A 24161-nucleotide genomic window follows, 5' to 3' on the forward strand; every position below is an offset into this window, starting at 1 on the left:
CCCCTCAGGCCCATGTGGTAAGGGCTTGGCTTGGTCCCCAGGGTGGCACTACTGGGAGGTGGCGGGACCTTTCAGAGTGGGGCCCAGTGGGAGGTCCTCAGGTCATCGGAGGCCTGCCCTGCAAAGGTAGCTCCAGTGAGAGGCCTGCTCTAAGCCTGGGCTTGGGCCCACCCTCTTGCTCTGCTCCCTCTCTTGCCACATGATCCTCCACTTGTCCTCTGCCATCTTCAGTGGACCTTCAACAGAACCTGCATCCTAACCCCTGGACCCTAAACCTCCAAAACTTTAAGTCAAATAAACCTCCCTCCCCTTGGTGAATAGCCAGGCTCGGGTATTTCATGCTGGTGATGAGAAACTGACTAATTCTACTGCCATCTCCCTATTGAGACCCCGCAGCCCCGACCTGGATGCCCTCGAGTTGCCTCCTGCATGATTCTCGTCTTCTTTACACACACTCCACTGACTCCTTCCGCCTTTTCCACACTCACATCCTGGAATGGCACCATCTTTCCCCCAAGCCACAGCTGCACATTTCAAGTCCATGCTGGACATCATGACGCTTAAAACCAAATTACTTCCTCCCTCCCCTCTGCCACCACCCAAACCTCCTCTTCCTCTCATGGCTTCCCCGCTCCGTTCTGCATCTGCACCCAGAATTCCATTTCTGCCTTCCTCCAGCGTGGTCTTTAAAGAGCCTTTGTTGACGGGTTCCTTACAAAGGAAAACAGGAAGCATACCGTGTGTAGTTCCCTGAAGCCAGCAGTCCTGATGAGGTGGGAAGCACTGGGCATTCCCTCCTCTAGGCCCAGAGAGCTCAGGGTTGGGGGGCCAGGGGACACAGAGAGGTGAAAGTCACGTGACAGGAACTGTAGCCCTCAGGAGAGACTCTCCTGTTGCCTTCCAGCTTCCTTTGACAAAATTTGTGTATTTTAAATTGACCAAGTTGTATATATAACATGATGTATCAAAGTACATGGGCAGGGGCCAGTGCTGTGGTACAGCGAGTTAATGCCCTGGCCTGAGGCACCAGTATCCCACATGGGCGCTGGTTCGAGACCTGGCTGCTCCACTTCCGATCCAGCTCTCTGCTATGGCCTAGAAAAGCAGTAGAAGATGGCCCAAGTCCTTGGGCCCCTGAACTTGCATGGGAGATCTGGAAGAAGTTCTTGGCTCCTAGCTCTAGATCGGCACAGCTCCAGCCGTTGTGGCCACTGGGGGAGTGAACCAGTGGATTGAAGACCTTTCTCTCTCTCTCTCTGTCTGCCTCTCCTCCCTGCGTAACTCTGACTTTCAAATAAATAAATAAATTTTTAACAAAAAAAATAAAGTACATGGGCATTGTAAAAAAGGTTAAATCTAGCTAATCTAGCATTGCTTTACATAGTTTTCACTTTTGTGGTAAGAACATGAAACATTCACTTTGTTAGCATTTTTCAATACAATATTTCATCATCAACAACAGGTACCCTGTGTACAATACACCTCTTGAACTGATTCCTCCTACCTAACTATAATTCTGTATGCCTTAGTCAACATGACCCCAGTCCCACCTCAACTGCCTTACCCCCTTTTAGCCACCATTATACTCTCTACTGCTATGAGGTCAACTTCTTTAAATTCTACCCATGAGTGAGATCATGCACTATTTGTTTTTCTGTGCCTGGATTATGTCACTTAACATAAGGACCTCCAGTTCTATCCACATTGTCATAAATGACAGGATTCCATCCTTTTTATGGCTGAATAATATTCCATTGTTTGTCTATACCTCATTTTCTTTATCCATTCATACATCACTACACACTGAGGTTGATTCCATATCTTGGCTATTGTCAACGATGCTACAATGAACATGGGTGTGCAGATATCTCTCCACCATCGGGATCTGAGTGGAGCTCTTTTTGCCCTCCACGCCCTAAGGTCTGCATCAGCTTCCTAATTGCTTCCATCAAGTCTTCCTTCCCAGTGGGGCCAAGGGCGCTTTTTAGAAACAGATGATATCCCTCACCCTCTCTTGCCACTCGCCTTAAGAATGGAGCTCAGTGCCTTCCCCAAGGAGGTTCTCACCTCCCTTAGGATGTATGAAGAGATAGATGAGTTTGAGCCTCATAATTTATAAGGCCTAAAGCCCATCAGATTATTCTCGAGCCCCTTCTGTCAGGTTCTATTTGCCTCTCAATCAGAAAACTTAGTTGTAGCTTAGATAGCACCTTTCTTAGTTCCTCTAATAATGACTCTGTCTTCTGTATCTAGCCCACTTGGGCCTCATTCCTTTGTAATCATAGCCTCTACTCTACCACCAATGGCTCTACTCCCAACCTGTGCGTACTGATGGTCCTCTCCCTCACTTAATGTTGTATGATTGTTCAGAATTTCTCTACAGACAAACCCCGCTACCTACAAAAGTTGAGTGGCCTTTCTCCCAGTCTTGGCTGGAATCAGCTGAAAGCACATCCTATCCCCATAAGGGTCCAGAGACCTCACCCCCCATTTCCTCTCTATGAAATCCTCTCATTACCTGGTTAATGCTACTCTTAGGATCATTCTCGCACTGTTTTTATACTACAGTGTTTACAGCAGGTTATAATGGAACAAACGAAGGCCTTCAACAACCAGGCAGTCAACCAAATGCTGCTACAAGGATTTACTCGGCTCCCCACCCAGGAGACAGCGGCCTGAGACATTGCCCCATGCCAGCGAAGAGTACCTCATCGCCCCGTGTCAGCAGGAAGTAGCTCTAAAGACAGATCATCGTCCCTCTACCCCTCCTGGACTTTTGGGACTAATATAATCCCATACAAACCCTGCTTTATAAAAACAAAAGGGGGGAATGTTAGGAAACTGGCGCAGCTTTAGCCAGGTGGCCGCATGGCCCAGCTACCTGAGCCAGGCTCCACCCCCATCCTAATGGGATTCGCTGCTCCTGCTTCCCTGCCCGCCCTCAGGTGAAGTTTTAAAAGGGCCTGTTCCTGCACACATGCTTTCTTGGCTCTTGGTTCTTCTCTCTTGGCTCTGCTCCCCTCTCTCTCTGCTCTGCTCTATCTTCTCTCCTTGCTAGCTCCTCTCCTCTCTGTTTCTCTCTTATATTCTCTTTCTCTCTTTTTCCTTCGCCGCCCCTTCACTCCGGTCTGTAGGGTGTTCCCCAATAATCCCTTTCCCTTAAAAAAAAAAAAAAATGGAGCTCAGGGCCAGCACTATGGTGCAGCAGGTTAAAGCCCTGGCCTGAAGTGCTGGCATCCCATATGGGCATCGATTCTAGTCTCGGCTGCTTTCTTCCGATCTGGCTCTCTGCTATGGCCTGGGAAAACAGTAGAAGATGGCCCAAGTCCTTGGGCCCCTGCACCCATGTGGGAGACCCAGAAGAAGCTCCTGGCTCCAGGGTTCAGATCGGTGCAGCCATCTGGGGAGTGAACCAGCAGATGGAAGACCTCTCTCTGTCTCTACCTCTCTCTGTAACTCTGTCTTTCAAAAAAAAAAAAAAAAAAAAAAAGAATGGAGCCCAAAATCTTCAGCGCTGTCTTCACTGGCCTCCACCAACATTTTCCACAGCCATCCTCTCTATTCCAACCTTATCCACTAACTTACGCACACTGATTAGTCTGTTCCCCCAGATCACCAAGAAAGTCCTTTCTTCAAGTCACTGCTTAGGATGCTCCCTCTAGCTCCAATGCCTTTCTCCCTTATCTTATTCTCCAGTCCCTAATGCCCACTCTTGTCTGCCCCTGCCTTCACCACTCACATGGAAAAGGTCTAAGTCACACAGTACCTCTTCTGTCAGCCTTTCCTTGAGACTCCATGTGTATCATTTATTCTGCATTTAATAGGCATAGTGTAATTCAGTTATTTACTCATTCCATTATAAGGATCTTGGGAGCAGGCCCCATATTTTATTAATCTTCACAATCAAGCCCAGTCTCTGGCACTTAGCATGACTTCATTAGTGTTTGTTGACTATGGGCAATACATCAAAAAAGAAGTTTATGCTTATAATTGCATAGAATTGGAAGCAAAGGAGCTGGGAAAAGATGATGGTCTGGGGTTTTCTATATTTTCTTTCCTTGCATTCTATCCCCAACCTCTTCCTGAGCTTTTTCCATTTGAATATGCTGAAGAAAAAAGAAAAGGTTCTTATTAGACAGCAATCCCCTGGACAGGGTCTAGACATGAAAAGCTCTATTGTGTACGCGATTTCCCCGAGACACTCCTGTGGGGACAGAAGGAAGTTCGAATTTCTCTGTGGGCTGGCAAATCTTCTGTACTCATTGGCATAGGTCTGGTGAATTTGTGTCTCCCCAGACAAAAGGCCAACCAAATGCTGAATGATCTAAAACTTGGAGAATAAACAAAAGTCATGTCTCACTTATTTCGAAAGGTTTTCAAGAACAGGTTGTGGGCATGCTTTCAAGGACATGAAGTTGAGGCTCCAAGAAACTACTGGAATTACACCTAAGATGGCAATATTTCCTGTCTTCAAAGGGATGTATATTCTGCTACTCAACATTCTTAAAGATGCTTGTGAGTTGTCTCTTTTTATAAGCACTCTACTATGTATTGTTGCAACACATCACATAGTGGGACCACGCCCTTCACTTACCTCTTTCTTCATTTTGGCCATGAACCATATCATTTTAAGTCTAGTACCCTCAAGTCATTAGTTAACAAACGTCACCGTAACATTAGGGTAGCTCAAAAATAAGAGCTCCAATAGTTTTTTGGCCTCACCTAATGCTACCAATGTTACCCCATCAGCAACAAACAAACAATGAGGTTAACAAAGTCTCAACTCACTTCTAATCTCTGATCTGGCATTGATTTCAGAAGAAAAAGAAATCAAACAACAGATACTACTATCAAAGAATAGGGAGGGCAGCTGTTCCAACTTGACAAAAATGTAGCCTGATGCAGGGAAGCTGGAGAATAGCATTTTTCCTGAGAGAATACAAGAGGTATTTACATTAACCAAAGTACTTATGGATGTACCTGCAACTTTCAATTCAAGACACATGAGACAAAAGTAAAACTAAATTGCTTCCAGGACATGTTAAAGTATAAAAGGTTAAAATACAGCAAACACCTGCTAAGTCTTGCCAACTACTATTTCCTACACATTTTCCCATAAGTGACAGATTTTTAAAAAACACTTCTGAAGATGAATACAGAATGTGGACACCAAAGGTCGTGTGCATTTGTGTGGCTTTGATGTATGCCTGGGAAGAAGAGAGTAACCTTCTAAGAATGTGGCACAAAAACAACAAAGGCTGTTTCCTACAGCCAATATACTTACAAGAAAGCCAAATAAGCTAGCTTCACATCATTCACAGAATAACAAGCAACATCCAGGTACCCAACACCCAGATCTAACACATTAATATTTTGTCACATTTACTTAAAACCTTTTCTCTTTAAATAAATAAGATGGTGTAGATAGAGTTGAACCCTCCCCATCTTATTCCCTTTTCACTCTCCCAGCTATAAATGCTATTACAGAGATTGATTGCATTCACCCATGCTTTTATACTCTTACTACATACATATGGATTCATAAACAGTGTAATTCTACAAAGATGTTCCTGAAGTTATTATAGAAGAAAAAATAAGAGGAAAGAAACATGTGAAAATAAAAATAAAAGATAATATGCACGGTTGGATAAAATACATGTATTTTATGTATTACACCTCAAACAGTATCATACTGTAAAATCACAGATTGACCATCAGGATTAAATAGTTCAGAAAAAGAAGCTAAAACATATATTTAAGAAGGTATCAGATGCAGGTTTCATTTCAAATCAACAGAACAACTGCTAAGCAATCATCTATCCTCAAAGTACAAACTTTTAAAAGGACTTCAGCAGACTCTCCATAGAAGAGAATATTCAAAAAGAAAAAAAAAATCTAAAAACATGTTTAAGTCCCTTAGTCACTACGGACCAATTAAAACCACAATTGGACATATTACACAGCCAACAGAAGGGTTCAAATGAAAACTAGAAAAGACACCCAGTGTTTGACAAGAAGAAACAAATGTATATAACCATTTGGGAAACTGTTAGTATTTATAAGGCTAACTGTATACCAACCTAGAAGGCAGTAATTCCAAAACTGGTATAGAATCAAATGGAAATTTGCACTCAAGTTCACCAAGACAGGTGTTCCTAACAGCCAACACTGGAAATAGCCAAACCCATCAATAGAAGAATGGACAGGGGCCGGTACCGTGGCACACTATGTTAATCTTCCGCTTGCGGCGCCGGCATCCCATATGGGTACTGGGTTCTAGTCCCAGTTGCTCCTCTTCCAGTCTGGCTCTCTGCTGTGGCCCAAGAAAGCAGTGGAGGATGGCCCAAGTGCTTGGGCCCCTGCACCCATGTGGGAAACTAGGAAGAGGCTCCTGGCTTTGGACCAGCGTAGCTCCAGCTATTGCGGCCATTTAGGGGGTGAACATCAGATGGAAGACCTTTCTCTCTGTCGCTCTCTCTCTCACTGTCTGTAATCTACCTGTCAGATAAATAAGTAAAAAATCTTAAAAAAAAAAAAAAAAAAAAGAAGAATGGACAGATGGAACAAGGTCGTTCCTGATCTGTTCACATAGTGTGTTTACTTCAGGAAAATTCTTTAGTCTGCTCACCTCTGCTATGTACATGTTTTTGTGTATTGCACTCAATTGAAAAAAGTTAGAAACAAGTGGGGTTTTCACCTATCATATCTTTTTTTTAAGATGTTATTTATTCATTTGAGAGGCAGAGTTACAGAGAGAAGGAGAGACAGAGAGAAAGGTCCTCCATCTGCTGGTTCACTCCTTAAACAGCCGCAACAGCCAGAGCAGGGCTGATCTGAAGCCGGAAGCTTCCCCCAGGTCTCTCACATGGGTACAGGGGCTCAGCACTTGGACCATCTTCCACTGCTTTCCCAGATCATAGCAGAGAGCTGGATCAGAAGAGGAGCAGCTGGGACGCGAACCAGTGCCCATTTGGGATGCCAGTGCTACAGGCAGAGGCTTAGCCCACTACATCACAATGATGGCTCCCTATCGTATTTTCTTTAAAATATATATCACTAATGTAAAGTGTTTCTAAAAATGAGAACTCACATAAACAACTGGTGGAAATATGAGTTACCACATTTCTTTTTCTTTTTAGATTTATTTATTTATTTTAAAGTTAGAGTTACACAGAGAGAGGAGAGACAGAGAGAGAGAGAGGTCTTCCATCCGCTGGTTCACTCCCCAATTGGTTGCAATGGCCGGAGCTGTGCCAATCTGAAGCCAGGAGCCAGGAGCTTCCTCTGGGTCTCCCACACAGGTGGAGGGGCCCAAGGATTTGGGCCATCTTCTACTGTTTTCCCAGGCCATAGCAGAGAGCTGGATAGGAAGTGGAAGAACCAGGTCTTGAACCAGTGCCCATATGGAATGCCGGCGCTTCAGACCAGGGTGTTAACCCACTGCGCCACAGCGTTGGCCCCACCACATTTCTTTTTTTAAGATTTATTTGTCTATTTATTTATTTGAAAGGCAGAGCGATAGAAATTCCATCTGCTGGTTCACTCCCCAAATACAACAGCCAGGACTGTGCCAGGGTAGTCAGGAACCAGGAACCCCATCTGGATCTCCCACATGAATGGCAAGAACTCAAGTATTTGGGCCATCACCTGTTGTCTTCCAGGTAGATTAGCAGGAAGCTGAATCAGAGAGGGGCCAGGGACTTGGTCCTACGCACTGTGATATGCTTTGCAAGCATCCCAACTGGCAGTTTAACCTGAAGCGCCACAATACCCATCCTGGGATGCCACATTACTTGGAACTCGTTTGGGAAGATGTACTCAGAGCCCACAGATCTGTTTAAGATTCTCGTAACCTTTTACTCACTCACAACTGGAAGAAACAAAAAAAATGCTCAGCCATAGGGGACTAAGTAAATAAACCCCACAGCCATTAAAGACTGTTAGAGAGAAGTCCATGATGATGGGGAGTCCCCTGAACAAGGCCAAATAGCAAATGACCAGGAAAAGAGACTGAAAATAGTTAACAAAGCTTATCTCTAAAATGCCAGGCCATGTTCGTGTTTTTTCTTTTTGCATCTCTAAATTCCCAATGGTCAGGTATTCCTTCTAGGAAAATTACCCAAAACAAGTCTAAGACAGAGGGAATCGGGGAGAAGCATGCATGGCTCGGAGCTCAGGCACAGAAAGCAGCCTGGCTCGATGCTGTCAGGTGAGAAGTGTTCTGCATTTCTCAGGCTGCTTCAGGATCCATTTTTACTGAAACACTTTCTAAAATGCCCTTATTAGATACACTTTGAGAGGCAGAAAGAAAGCGAACCCCTGTCTTATGGCTTATTCTTCCAATGTCAACAATGGCCCCAGGCCAATGGCCAGCTCAGGGAGCCAGGAACCCAATTCAGGTCTCCAAGGTGGGTAACAGGAACCCAATTACATGAGCCATCACCACTGACCTCCAGGGTCAGCACTGTCAGGAAACTGGACTCAGGAGCCAGAAATGGAAACTGAACGCCCTCACTTCCATATGAGACACAGGCGTCTGAAACAGCACCTTAACTGTTCGGCCAAACACCGCCCCTGGAAGGAGTTATCCTGATCACTGCTGTCATGGAAGCATCACATCTTCGTTAGACGACACAGCATCTTCTCCAGGAGTCCCCAAGGAGAGTGGCGCCTTGCACCCTTCCCTCTGCTGCATCCCAACATTGCTGCCTAAAGTTTCGGCAATAACGCTGCCCAGCTTCCCCCTATAAATGCCATTCTCAATGCATAAATTACAAATATGGGTTACTTTAGAGGTTCAGTGTTTAGGGGTCTGGTAATCAAAGTTTATTGTACTCTTGGTTTTGTTTCTTTTTTCCACTCCAAGAAGTCTAAAGCAACTAAATTAGCATCAAAGAAATTTGCAAAAGCTCTAAATGAAGCCGTGATGAAATATAACTAACATAAAACCAGATGCCAAACAGAAAGCTATGTGAAGCACTCTGTGAGGATGTTCAAGAGGCTTAAAGGAGGGTTATGGACTGGGAGGAGTTAGTCACAGGAAAGTCAAAATGTTCTTCCTAGCAGCCACACACAGACTCCAGGAAAAGCAGTACAGGACGCTTGGGTTGGCAATGGAGGATACCAGGTCCGAATCGGGGAAACACACAGCTTGCGTTTCAGAGGATCAACTGCTGTTGTGGCAATGATCTGAAGTCATCAGCAGTTCAGCCAAGATTCGGAAGAAATCTCCCTGGATTTGCACCTGAAACTGATATCTGTAGACTGTCCTTCAGGAATACCTAGAATTGCTTTTGGGACTCAACAATGTGATACCTTATTTGCCTATGCTACATCTTCACTGACTTTTAACCCAAGATGGGCCCATCCATGTGATTTACACAGTTTAAAGAGAACTTGGAATTTTTCTTCCTCAACTTAGATTATATTAACTCATTCCTTTCAAGCCCCTCTGACACACCTAACTCCTTTCCTGTCACTGCACAAACTTCAAAATTCCTATGGGACTTAAAGTGAATATCATGCTTGCAGAGTATTGAGTGGGAAGCTCTTCCCAACACATGACCGAAGCCCCTCATTTTCAGAGATAAATGATAAGCAAGGCAGAGTCTTTGGAATTTCTAATGTGCAGTCTCTACCAAGTTAGCCGGATTACAACTGTGGTTATCACATCACCTTCTGTATGAAAAGAATCAGTTCCATGTCCCCTAGTTACTGGGAGGATTACTTCTTATAGATAATCATGCCTTCAAGAGCAATTCTAATCATTCAACAAATATTTTCCTGGAAAATGTTAAAGATCCACAATCCACTCTAGAAGAGAGCTTTTGGAAAATACTGAACCACAAATCTCCTTAAGAATTTGAAAAGAGGAAATAGACTCATGGTCATAGAATGCTACACAAAATATCCCAAGGAGTTCACCCAATCTCTGAAGCCCATGTATGAACCTCAGGGGTTCTTGGATTGTCTGCTAAGTCACCCTTTTGTGGAAGCTGATAAATTCCTCTTAGACACCATATTGGTCATGAGATAGTTGCCATTGTGTAGTACCTGTTTATGACCACATGGAGACAGGAGCCAGTGTTTCCTAGGGATTAGAAAACTGACATTACCCTAATGAGACAGAATTTCTATGAAAAGTTAACTCTTCACCCTTTTGCTAAATGCACATTATCTCTCACTTTGATTCAAAAATGAGTCTCTCAAATTATAATATAACAAATTATGCTAACACTTTTACATAAAATTTGATACTGGTCGCATCTATATTTCAAGTATTATGAGGTTTCCATATTCAACAAGCACAGACTCCCTCCATTCCCCACCCACACAGCCCACCCCAATAGTATGAATACCAGAGATCTGGTCTAAAAGAGCAGCTAAGCTGTAACCTGGCCCCAGCTAAAATAACTGCTTCTTCATTAAGAAACCATTTTTCTTCTCCACAACTCACTCCCAATCTGAACTTTTTTAAAAATTAGAAAACAAAAGATTACATTGTTAAATAAAATTATGCAGGTTTTTTCTTTCAAAACAAGGAGAGAGGTAAGAAATTTACCAGCCTTCTTCCTAACCTCTCTTTCCTTAGGATGTGTTGTCTGGTAATCAAATGAGGCAGGTAACCAAATGAGGGCCTAGCAACAGGTACATACAAGATGTCCAGCCTATAAAACTCAAACCAAACAGAGGTCTGCCTTCTACTATACCAACACTAAAGTTACCAGCAAGAACCAGCAACAAAAATTTTTCTTCTGTAGCATTGCATCCTATCATTCCCATATTGCCCAGCCTCTTTAATTTTTTCACTATCCAACATCTCACCAATTTATACGCTGATATAAATGGATGGATAGGTAGATGGATGGGTAGACAATTTATAAGAATCTTCTTTTTCCAATTCACCCAATTCTGGGGATCAAGTTGATGGATGAAAATATTCTGATTTTCTGTGAAACTGATCAAAGAAAGTGCACTGAATTTATGTGAAAAAGCTTCCCATTAAGATGGTAGCTATTTTTTCAAGCATGATTCCTTTTAATTGAGGAAAAGAGCCCAAAGGCTTTGTCAAGGGGCACATGTTTTCTATAAATCAAAACATAAATAAATGTGAGATTATTTCACTGGGCATACATATGGTTTTTGCTAAGAAAACTCTATTTATAAAACATTGTTAGCCTACACAGGAACTGCTGTCAACATTTATAGGAAAGGAACTTTTCTACTGCTCTGAAACTTGCCAGGATTTGAAAACAAGCCTAGAAACATTAGTTTTTAAAGACAGGTTTGATTTAAACTCAATGTGAAATGGGCCACTGTGTGTTTCCTAGTACTTAAATGCTTGGAAGAAACCTTCAATTGAATATTAGATTCACAGTTTATCAGAAAACATTTACAGTGCTAAAGTTCCATTATCTTAACCAGCCACTGTTGTACTGTTTCTAGAGGTTCTCTTTTGCGTAAGCAAAAGGCAAGAGTCTTGGATTATTTTTCTCATCCCTGCCAAGAGAACAAAAAATACTCCCTGAAAGAGGAGTCTTTGACATGCATTAAAGCTTAGTATTTGTAATTACCACACCATCTTCTCCCCAAGGCTCATTTGCATGATCTCTGCCCTAGACTATAAACACATTTATCAGCCCTACTCAGAGAGCAGTCCTCAAAATGAACTTTTCTGTGAAAAGAATGAGCTGTAAGCATGCATGATTCAAGAGGCCTTGAAAACCAACAGCAAACCACAGAAGGTAACAGTAACTTAATAATTATTTACATTCTCCATTTTTCCATTCAATTTTTCTTTCTTGGGCTGCAGCGCCTTCCAAAACAGAATTTTTTCCTATGCTTTTGCAATCAATCCCTACTCTATGTGGATCTAAGCCAATGCATACAGTATAGTCAGGAACAGCTTCACAGAGACCTCTCACTCGCCCAGTTTCTCTTTTTTTTTTTCTCTTTTAAGTTACATCTTCCTCAGTGTAAGATTTCTCACCTTTTAGCAAAAAAAAAGTACTTATTTTTAGAGATAAATACATATATGGAAATACATCATGCTCCTGCAAGGCCAGGAGAAAAAGTTAGATAGTTCCATAAAAACAACTCAAAAGATTTTAAAATCTGCACAGGAAATATCTAAATTTTAAATTTCCAAGTTAATAAAACATGTAAATCTATACATTGATTATCTAACAAGTAATTATCTGTATACGGTTAAAGTCCTTTGGAAGCAAGGAAAATGTCTTCCCTCTGGATTAGTGTCCCAATTTATATGCAGAATTCCAAAATATTTAACCCAAACTACAGAGAAACCTCCCTCTTTACAGGATAAGGAGGAATGTTGCTTATAAAGTGTAACCTGCTCCAATGAGCTTTAAAGTAGTCATCGACAGGTCAAGAAGAAAAATACAGTATTTTCAATGTCATTCATTTTGTAATTTCGCTGATTAAGAGCTAGGTACACTAACAGTAGACACTAATGAATTTGAAATTATAAGGAGAGGCCAAATTCTCTAGAACTTCTGTTCCTAATCAATCAGCAGAGATCAGTGACATCATTAGCGCCTTTGATCACAGCTCCTCTTTCAGGCTCCGATGGGACTGGATTGATCCTTGCTGGCACTGAGAACGGAGAAACACCTACGAATACAATTCACCGTGAAACAGGAGAAGTCACCAGTGTCTCTTCCCCGCCTTCTGGAGGGGCAGAGAGCACATTCCAGGGCAGCCGACACCAAACAATAGAGCCACCTCATTAAACCCAAGCCTAATGCCAGTCTTAGGAGGATTCCCAAAGCGCTTTAGGAGAGGAGGGGACGATAAGCTACTTTTCTTTCAAAGGGCCTGGGTTATGAGCCCTCCAGTTTGGTCTTCCCAGCCCAATATACCTACCCAGGACAAGGCCCAAATCCCTTCTCCATGGAGGCAGGAAAAGTCCGGGATTTCCCTCCCCACCCCCAACACAAAGCACGGCACAATGCAGAACTTCCCCTCCTACTTCCGAAATTTACTTAACAAAGGAAGACATATTTTTAAGATAAATTTTACTTTACTGCTTTTCCTATTTTACTTAATAAAACTCCTAGCTACTCTACATGGACCAAAAATGAAGTCCTGGAATACAATGTTGACCTGTACGGTTTTAAAATACTTGGATTACAATCTCCGTTCTGAACCGGTCACTTGGGAGATGAAAAGTTTTAATTGACCTCCGCGACTTTCGGTCTGTTGTTTGTTTTCTTCCACGGCTTATTTGTAATGCCAGTCTAATTGAGCTTCAGGAACAGTGGTGGAATGTAGTTTATTATCTCCCTCATCAGGTGATCAATGATTTCATTAATAAGACAGATAACAAAACTGTCATATCATCGACACTGTTATGAAAGATGATCCCAGCTTCCCGCTCCATTTTCCAAGGTCTGGGGTTCTCTGTGGCAGCTCTGAGTCCATTCAATATTTTCCACAGACAGAGAAAAGTGAAAATCCATTTTGAAACCAATTTCAATTAGGATCCAGAAGCTGTTATCACAGGTGTCGCAGAATGGGCCCGTAAGTGGAAATGTCGCCTATCCATTCTGAAATGAAACCTTATCAGGGGCTACAAAGATGGCTGGGGACGGCCTATCTGTAAATTACTTTTCGTCCTGTGTTAACTCAACCTTAGTTCTGTCATATGGAATTCTTTCCATCCACTAGTAATAATCTAATGACTAACTAGACACAGCACCCAAACGGCTCTCAGCTGGGCAGGGCTGTCCCCCGAAACATGGGGACAAACGCACACACAGTCAGGCCTGCAGGCCAGCAAAGGCACAGATAGAACTAAAAGTTGATTATGGGAAAGAAGCCCGTCTCCACCCCTTGCATTCCTGGTGATTTTTCAATTGCAAACTCCAAGGCCCTGTTATTTCATTAATGCAGCACCCAAGTAGTGAGGCTTTTCTCTCACATCTTTCAGTCTCCTTTTAGCAAATTATCCCATGACGGCGGATTTATTCACTCAAAGACCTCGGACTTTGAGAGGCAACAAAAGAATCAAGAGACTTTCTGGTCCACCTGCCTGGCGAATGATGAGGCAGGGAAAAGTCTCCCCCAGAGAAACCAATCAAACTATTGTGTGGCACAGTCAGACCTTTTCAGCTGTCAAGCCAGAGAGCAGGGAGAAAGATGAAAGAAGGCAGGATGAAGCTACCATTTACGGAACCATGTGGGAATGGTCTCCTAAGACTTCATAATTGGGATGGAACTCAACTTTCTACAACTAAAGGGAAAAAAAAAAAAAAAAGAAAAGAAAAAGAAAGGAAAAAAGAGACCAGGAAGAGGAAAGAGCCTAAGAAATCGAGAAAAGAGCAAGAAAGGAAAAAATAACAGCCTAGGTTGCAGTTGGAGTAAGTTTTATATCAAAATGTGCCCTGAGATGAAGCCCCATCTATAAAAGGACAGGAGGATTTAGCCACCACATCTCTGATACTATTCCTCCAGGCTACAGGTGCATGAAATGCTCAGATTGTAAATTTTTCCCGAAATTAATTCTAAGTATCAAAAACAACAAAAGCCACTATTAATCCAACAGGCTTGTTGTCTTAAACATAAGATAAAGTTTGAAACCGGCCTGAAATGTACATTAACTGGACATTCAAAATAACCTTCAGCTGCGAGAAACACTAGGTGACACATTTGAGCAGTTTACAAGAATATTTGGTTGTACTACAAACGCTACATGAAATGTTTAAAAATAACAAAAAAAAAATAGTAAGAACCACTAACTGGGCCTAAAAAAATTATATTTTTTTATTTTAGAATCTGCAATAAGCATAGTATCAAACAGCCACTACAGTCCCTATGCTTTCTGTTATTACTGATGACCCCATGTGGTGTACATTACTAAGCCGGGTCGAAAACACAATATTTGTCAAAATTTCTAGGGGGTTCTGGAACTATCCTGAGTCTTGATTGTGGTGGTGGATACATGGCCTTACGGATTGGTCAAAGCTCACGGAACAGCACACCACAAAAAATGAATTTCACCCTATGTAAACTTTAAAAAATAAATATAAACTAAAGCAGATGTATTTGGAAATGTTTCCACGTAAACAGGAGGGATTTTGGCTTCTACCATCCCCCTATCTCCTGTAAGGTGCCTGGAAAAGCAAGCTCCACCCCCATCCCAGCTTGGGGAATAGAGGGGGATGGGCAGGCCACTAGCCTCCTCCTCCCCAGAGGGATATTTTTCTCCCACAATCACCATTTTGCCCCTTGAGCTGCTATTATTTAGTGGTTGTTTCTGGAAATGTGAAATACCCACGCCACTGATCACAAGTAATCAAAGGCAACCAAAAACTTTCCACAAGCAAAACGCATCAAGCTGTGGCTTCTTTTTCCTTCCAAATTAGGAAAACTGGCAAAACAGGAGAGACATTTATTCCTGATTATCCAAATACCTAGGAATTGTTCTTTTAAAGTAGAAATCCAATAGCTATGTATGCGAGAAGAAAAAAACTTCTGCCCTTACAGAAGTAACTTTAGCACAAAATTATGAATTTCCCTGGATAATTCCTCTGAGGAGTTATGAATGATAAGGAAAGGCTAAAAGCATTTGATTTGTTAAATCTGAACCTTTGCCAATTTCAGGAGTGGCTCCTCCCAGGCACTGGCTGGTCAAGCTGGGAACAGTTGACCACCACATGGAAGGACTTTCTGTTATTCAATACTTTCCAATTCTGACCATCAGATTAAAACTAACCATTCACAGATTACCAGCAGATTATTTTGTACTAAAAGAAGTGAGATGAAACGTATCAATGAAATTGAATCCTGCTAGAAAAGTTGAGTACCATTAGTAACAAAAGCTAATATGTTCACATACTCACTGTGTCAGAGTCAGAGAGGTTAGTACCTAGCACAGAATCAAACAGCAATTATGTTCCAATTCTGGCTTTTAGCCACACACGTCTACTGCTGTACCACACAAGCCACTGCCCCACTGCCCCTCTGCTCCAGTGTCCCCAAGTCCTGGCAGGCCTATGTTGTATTTCGCAGGCTAATTCCTTATCTGCTGAGGAACTGGCTGATGGCAGGGGTGGGGGTTTGGGGGTGAGGGTGGAGTGGTAATGGTGTAGGTAGACAGACCAAGTATTATGCTTGAGAAGCTTAAGTGAAATGTACAACTTAAGTGTTTTGTAGAGGAAGGAGAAATCAATGGGTAGAGCCTGGGGGTTTTTAGGGTGGTGAAACCATCCTATAGAACACTACAATGGTGGATACAATGATGACATTGTGTACTTGTCAAAACCCACAGAATATATAACACAGAATGAACCCCAAAGTAAACGAGGTCTATAGTTGATAGCTGTGTATCAATACTGGTCCATCAATGATGACAAATTTTCCACACTAATGCAAGAAGTTAGTAAGAAAGGGAAAAGGAGAAGGAGAGGCAGTGTATGGAAACCTTATATTTTCTGCTCATTTTTTCTGTAGATCGAAAACTCCTTTAAAGTACAAAATCTATTAATAAAAAAAAAAAACTACAAAAAAAAAATCAAGTGTAACTAGATAGCTTCCAAAAGAACACAAGACCACTAAGAGCAATTTAAACATGCATTGATGATAAACAAAACACTCCTATGCAGGAACAATGAACAAAGGCAAAAAGCCCTTTCATTTAGCCAAAGCACAGATGATGAGATGGGACAGAAGAGTGCGAGCAGAAAAGCTCCCAATGTCAGACGAGGGTTGGATTTGGGAAGGTCTATCAATACGAAATTAAAAACTTTGAGCTTCACAGGTAGCTGGAAGTCACTGAAGATTCTAGGGCAGGAAGGTGGCATAAGCAGAGCTGTAATAAGATTAATTTGGTAGCAGCAGGTCTGATACATGAGAAAAGAGGAGACTAAAGGCAGGGAGACTGAACAAAAGATCATTTTAATTGTCTAGGCATTAAGTAGTGAGGGTTTAAACAGTATAGTGCAGTAGGTTGGGCGGAAGAGCCATATGAGTGAATAATTACAGAGGAAAATCTAACGGGGACTTCAAAACTGGCAGGACGTGGGAGCGAGGGAAGGGTCAAAGGTGACGGTGTGGTTTCAAGCCTGGGTGACCGCAGGAAAGGTGATATACTCAGGCAAAATAAAGAACACAGTGGTAGCCAGAGTTCAGGGATACGAGGGTTTGGAGCCCAGGAGAGTGGGTCCCTTAGGAGGATCAGGTTATTCATCATCACTTAGTTGATCTGAAACCACACCGGCTCTTTACAACAATCAAATCGAACTCTCACACTGCACCAGCCACCCTACAAATGGGCATTACACCTGGAAGGAAACACTTCACCCCAGAAAAAGAACCAAGTAGAGGGGTTTGCATTTGCTGTTTCCAATGCAAAGACATAAAACGGTCCAACATTAGTTTTCAAGGTTAAAGAAACCAAGAGCAATTTTCTTAAAATTGTCTTCTCTATTTTCTGAATTAAGTAGACATTTAGAAGAAAGGTCAGGAAACTGTTTTTGCGTCCATCCCTCCTAGAGATGTACAAACTTGGTCACATTTGGGATTTATGAAACATCTTGAACTATTTTTCAGACATCAGAGTCCAGCAAATTCACCATGACTTTTGCCAAACATTTTCTCCTTAATATGAAAACCTTTGTATACTCAAGAAAACACAATCCTTTTGTTTTAAATTCTTAACATTTAACGCATCAAAATGCTCTATCCCAATAGCAATGGCTATTGCCTATTGTACATGATTATGGCATGGTATAGGCAAGGCCTCACTTAAATCTCCCGCCACAGTGCCTGCCAAGTATGTCTAATTATTACCTCGCTAAACAGATGACGATACTGAGACACTGAAAACTTAATTCACCTACACTCACACAGATCTCTGCCCAAACTTCTGTGTCCTCCTAAATAAAACTCTGTAACCTAAATCCATTTTATCAAAAAGTCCTTAATAGGATATGGCAAAGAAAAAGGAAGTCAGACATCTGAAAGGGCAAGAAACCTAAAACTCCCTACCTATGGTCTACATGAACATGCAGAGTCAGAATAATAAAGGCTAAAAAGACTGGAGCTCATGGCAGAGAACAGCCAATGAATTCTAGCTTCAAAAAATTCAGATTCCTCTTTAATAGCTATATAACAATCACCTTGAAAGCAAAAACCTTGAGATCAGGAAGTACTCAAAAATTAGACAAAAAAAAAAAGGAGGGGGTAGCACTTCCTTAGGCATTTGCAGACGACCACAAAATTTACTCCTTTTAATCCTCTCAGAATTTATTTTAAGCAAAGACCAAGCTCTTCTTTTTGAAAGAATCACAGTGAATAGGCAACTTTCTCTCCATTATCAACCTATCAACTTTGGTCTCATAATGCATCACCATTAGGATAAGTTCAGCTTTATATCACTTTCAGGTATGTTCCCAATAACTCCCAGTTCAAATAAAAAAATCCCCTGGGGCCAGTATGATGGTATAGCAGGTGAAGCCACAGCCTGCAGTGCCAGCATCCCATATGGGCATCGGTTCAAGTCCAGGCTACTCCACTTCCCATCCAGCTCTCTGCTGTGGCCTGGAAAAAAAGTGGAAAATGGCCCAAGTCTTTGGGCCCCTGCACCCCCGTGGGAAACCTGGAGTAAGCTCCAGGTTCCTGGCTTTGGATGGGCACTGCTATGGCCATTGTGGTCACTTGGGGAGTGGCCCAGTGGATGGAAGACCTCTCTCTGCCTCTGCTTCTCTGTAACTCCACCTTTCAAATAAATAAATAAATCTTAAAAAAAAAATCCCAAGACTACGACCTACATACATTTACTATTTGTTTCTTTTTATTTCAAGCAGAGTAGGTTAACAGGAATGATAACTCCTTAAAAAAGGGAATAATCATGGGTCAAAAATGAAGCAAAATATTTCAAATGAAAAAGTCAAGATCTGCAAGTCACTGAAAAGAATTTTATTAGGATAATTAAAGTGTGTAAAACACTGGAAGACCCAGATTTAAAAACTCTTATAATTTAGAAAACACAACATGTAGTTTACAGAGGTAATGAATCCCTGCCAGAACCAAACAGATGATTGCACTTTTGGCATATGGGATAGACTTGGATACTTTTAAGTCAACGATGATCCCTAAAGTTTGATTGCACCCTCTTTCATGCGAAAGCCACCATGTTACACGCCAAACTTAATAAATTAAATCACACTGCACTTAAGAAATACCGAGGAAACTAAATGTCATCTCCTTTGTTCATAAATAACGTGGAGAGCTAAAATCAAACTACAAGCACATAAATCTGTTGGCACACGGTGGTTCCTGGGTGAAGACTGCTGAGCCTTTATATGTTGGTACAGGTTCTTCAAGGTTACAGAGATCACATTTGGCTCCTCTTCTTTTCCCAAACAAAATCTAAAACACAGTTTTGTGCTTGTGTTATTTTAAATTTCACTGTTAAGTGGCAAATGCTTATTCGAAGTGCTGGTCAAGGTTTTTGAGCCATACTTTTGACTTGTGTGTATGTGTAAGTTTAAACAAAACTCCACATGAATGTTACTCAGATACTTGTTGAGAAAAGTCAGAAAACAGATCTGTAAGGACACGCAGTGGAATGTGCGTGGCTTGGCTGGGAGGCTCACAATCAGGAACAAATTACACCACATAATGGCTGGAAAAGTTAATTAAGTCAACTTAACCAACAACTTCACCAATAACAAAACTTTTTTGTTTGCTTGCTTTAATCATGAAATGGTGGATAGCAAATAAACTGTGTATGCTACATTCATTTGGATTCATGTTTAACTGTTCAGTTACAAATAATTTAGGAGTTTTGTAAACTAAGCATAAGAAACCTTCCACAAACAGGAACAATTTGCACCACCTGCTACAGCAGCCAAACGATTCCATTTTCCATTTTGTGGATGGTCTCAGCGTAGGCATCCAAGCATTTCTGCAATATTGAGACAGACAGACAGACTAGACAGACAGACGGAAAGATGGATGCTAACAAGACTATGTGACCAAGGCTGCGAGCAGCAGGACACAAGCCACCAGGTAGGCTGGCTGCAGAACAAAGGGGCTCTGCGGTTCCGGCAACCCCACCCCCTTAATCCTGGGACTGCAGAGAGGCACTAAACTAAGTGGATGAAAACTGTAGCATCTTCTGTAAAAAAAAAAAAAAGAAAGTCACTGTAATGATTAGCATTCACAGACACGAAGGAAAGAGTTTACAGTCCTCTCTTTTACTTTTTCCTCTCTTTGAATTTGTTCGCCTATTTCCCTGGAATCCTCCTGTCAGGTTGCAACCCACGTTTAAAAATATCACTTCCATGTTCCTTTTATTTGGTTGGATCTGTTTGTTGTCCCAAATAAAAAGCAGTAAATCCCTTAGACAAAACAGGAGCACTGAAAAAAAAAAAATGGTCAGCGTTCAGGGGTTTCTACACAGCTCTCATCTCTGCGTGCACCCTGCAAACTTGACTAATGAGGGCTTGCTCCCACACAGGCCAGGATTGATTCACAGTTAGGAGGGGATGTGGGTTCAAGGGCACAGGTGATTGGGGCAGGAAAGCAGACGGTGGTTTAGAACACAGAAGGGTGATTAATTCCAACAACAGGGCTCCCTTCTGTAAGTCGCGACTGCGCCTTCTCTGGCTCATTTTCTCTTGTGTCTTGTGGGCTGCCATGGAGCTGGTCATATTAATTCTGTTACCAGTCACCCTCCATAAGATCTTGCAGGGACCCTATGGTCAAAGAGTGGCTCAAGACAAACTCAGCCGTGGGAACCATACCTGCTATGGGAGGGGTGGTGCAGCAGCAAGTGCTGCATGACTTCCAAATTTTATGAATATAGCATTATCTGTTTTTATTTGATTGGCCTAGTTGGGCTTGCCTATTTCCTATTTCCAAGACTAGTCCTTCAGTGTATTCATTAATATTGTTTCTATGCTTTGTAATAAATTCATGTTTGCTTTTGTAAAAAAAAAAAAAAAAAAGACTCTGACAGTGACTTCTGTAGGCACAGTGGCCTCCTGCACCAAGCGGCATTGGCTCTCCCCGTTCTTACACTCACTCATGTCCATGAGCACTCATACTCACCCTCATGCTCACACACTCACCCATACTCTCCCACACTAGCATTCACGCACTCTCACACAAACTGTGAACTACAAAGGGAGCCAAATGTTGATGTTTCATGAAGCATAACATACAGAAAGCATTTATTCCTGCGAAATTACTATTACGTATATCAAGTAACCATCACTGCATATGCCAATTCTATTTCTGAAATAATAAATAGGCCTCATTTTTTTTACAAATTCCAGGAAAAGAAAACAGGATAAATTGGTTTCCTTTTAAAAAGAAGTATGGCTGCTATAACCACAAGGGAAAAATGATGCAAATATTCTGGCTTAATTAAACTAAGTTCCCGTCCTGACTTTAAACACTACAAATAGTGAAATATAAACATATTTTCACAGACATGTCAAGTAAATTCATTATTGTAACTCAGACATAAGTATATCTCCCTAAGGATCGATGCAAAACTGGACTCATTAGCCAGCAGGTTTCATAGCCAGCCTCCAAACCCAACCCACCCCCCTGGACCTCCCGTCTCCCTGGCATGACTAGCGATGCCCACTCATGAAATTCAGTACAGACAGGAAGCACGGACTCTCAGCCATGGGCACAGACGGGCACAGAGCAGAGAGGAAGCAGAAACTCTCGGCCGTGACCATGGGCATGAATAGGCACACAGCCAGGTTGCTCTAAGGAATATCTGTCCTTAGAGGCAGGGGTTCTGGGCTGCAGTTACCTTCCAAAAACGGATTCTGACACTCCAATTGTACAAAGAAAGATTGTAAATCAACCTAGTAAAATTCCTTTTGGAAAAAAATAAAGCACGCCCATAGAGAGGGAGGTAGCAGCCTGGCTCATCAAAATCAGTGTAACCAGACATCTTCCTAAGGGAAAGTGGAAAAATGGAGTGCGGAGGCCAGGATTGGCCGTGACAGCTGTACAAAGAAAAGGCATTAATGGCCTACAGCATGGAAAAGCTGGGAAAAGCAGTGGAGGTTACCATTAAATATTCAGTCTGTTTTAACGAGAGGGGGCTCTAGAGTTTATCTTCAATGCTCCATGCTTGCATGAAATGCCTCTCAACATTTAGCTTAAAAATGTAAAATACAGGGGCTGGCACTGTGGAAGTGTGGGTAAAGCCATCGCCTGCAGCATGGGCATTCCATATGGGCTTCTGTTGGAGTCCTGGCTGTTCCACTTCTGATCCAGCTACCTACTAATGTGCCTGGGAAGACAGTGGAAGATGACCCAAGTGCTTGGGCCTCTGCACCCAAGTGGGAGACCCCAATGAAGCTCCAGGTTCAGGCTGGCCCATTCCTGACCATTTCAGCCATTTAGGGAATAAACCAGCGATGTTAAGATCTCTCTCTCTCTCTGCCTCTGTCTCTACTTCTCTATAACTCCGACTTTCAAACAAATAAATAAATTTAAAAAAAAGAGAGATATAAAATACGGCGAATGGAAATAGTGGCTCTACATATCTGAATACAATTAAGGAAACTAAATTTGTATAAGCCAACAACAAAACCTGCATCTCAGATCCTGATGTTATCTTGAGGTTCAACCATTAACAAGTTTTAAAACCTTGACAGCAGTCTACTTAAAGTTTGGAGGAGGCGAGAAGGGGGGAAGAACTCTGCCACTAATTTTGACATGACTACATTTGTGTCTTCTGTAATAACTAATTATCCCGACTAGTATCAACTTTCCACATGAAATGCAAAGTGTTTTGAACTCTTGCCAGACTAATCAAGATGATTTCTAAAAATGCCAAAACAGGGACCTCCTATAATAAATATCCTATCACATTTACATCTCAAATTAGGAAATCTGGAAGAAAGCATGGAGGTCCGGTGCCAAAATAGAGATTACGGAGGCGCAGTCCCCACCCCCCACCCTCCGCTCCATGGGCTTTCTGTGGCCTCCCACGGAACAAGCACTGTGGTTCAGGTACAAACACTCCACGTGCCGGGAATGCAGAGAACATGAACATGACTAGAGGTCTGGCTGCTGGTCATCCCCGTGGCTGCTCACCATTGGAAGTGGTGCTGGAGGCAGCGGCCTTCTCGCTCACATCTGTCCGAGTGGAACATTTCACTATGGAACTCTCCACCTTTTTCTTCTCAGTGGTCGTGGAGCTGTGGGACTGGGCCTCCATGCTGTCTTCTCATTACTTCAGCTCTCTTTCTACCAGGAATGCCTGCAAAACACCAACAGCACAATCAGCTTCCAGTAGTGGTGGGAAAAGAAACTCATTCAGAGGCAAAGGCCCGCTGCACTTGTCACCACAGAAGAGCCTCAAAATCTGGATGAAACAGGTTTTCTGGCAAAAATGTCTCAAAGTCACATTCACAAGACAGGCTAATTCTACCCATACACACTGAAACAGAACAAAGGGAGAGGTCCCCAAAGAGGAACCTTCCCTACTGGGCATTGGCGATCAAATGGTCTAATGCTCAGTTTTCAATTGTGTCTCTCGTGTGAACCTCAGTGTCATGTTACTTTTTTTTTTTTTTTTTACGCTTTATTTATTTATTTTAAAGGCAGAGTTACAGAGAGGCAGAGGCAGAGAGAAAGAGAGAGTGAAAGATCTTCCATCCGCTGGTTCACTCCCCAAATGGCCACAACTGGCACAGCTGGGCCAATCTGAAGCCAGGAGCCAGGAACTCCTTCCGGGTCTCCCACACAGGTGCAAGGGGCCTAAGGACTTGGAACATCTTCTACTGCTTTCTCAGGCCACAGCAGAGAGCTGGATTGGAAATGGAGCACCTGGTTCTTGAACCGGTGTCCATATGGGATGCAGGTGCTGTAGGCAGCCGTTTTACCACTATGCCATAGTGTCGGCCCCATGTTACTCTTTTAAGCCAGACTCATGAATTGTTTCTTCAGGTGGCCAACAATAGGAAGCAGCATCAGTAAATTCCAAAGCTGGAGATGATTTTTAATTCTTTCTTAAAAGATTTATTTATTTGAAATGCAGAGTGACAGAGAAACAGGATGAGATGGAGAGAGATCCTCTATCCACTGGTTCACTCCTCAAATGCCCACAACATCTGAGGACTGGGTCAAGTCAGAGCCAGAAGCCAGGAACGCAATCTGAG

The 24161-nt window shown here is 42.4% G+C and overlaps 1 protein-coding gene across 3 annotated transcripts in view; it reads right to left on the reverse strand.

Annotated features, from left to right (window-relative positions):
• GLI3 (GLI family zinc finger 3) overlaps nt 1-24161 on the reverse strand; it is a 279339-nt gene that overhangs the window by 240750 nt on the left and 14428 nt on the right. For all 3 annotated transcript variants that reach the window (XM_062179474.1, XM_062179472.1, XM_062179473.1), the window contains exon 2: nt 23095-23260. In XM_062179474.1, the coding sequence (XP_062035458.1) occupies nt 23095-23218 (124 nt within the window). In that variant the 5' untranslated portion in view covers nt 23219-23260. The remainder of the gene's footprint in view (nt 1-23094; nt 23261-24161) is intronic.

Source organism: Lepus europaeus, chromosome 20 (assembly GCF_033115175.1).
Source record: "Lepus europaeus isolate LE1 chromosome 20, mLepTim1.pri, whole genome shotgun sequence".
Lineage (NCBI taxonomy): Eukaryota > Metazoa > Chordata > Mammalia > Lagomorpha > Leporidae > Lepus > Lepus europaeus.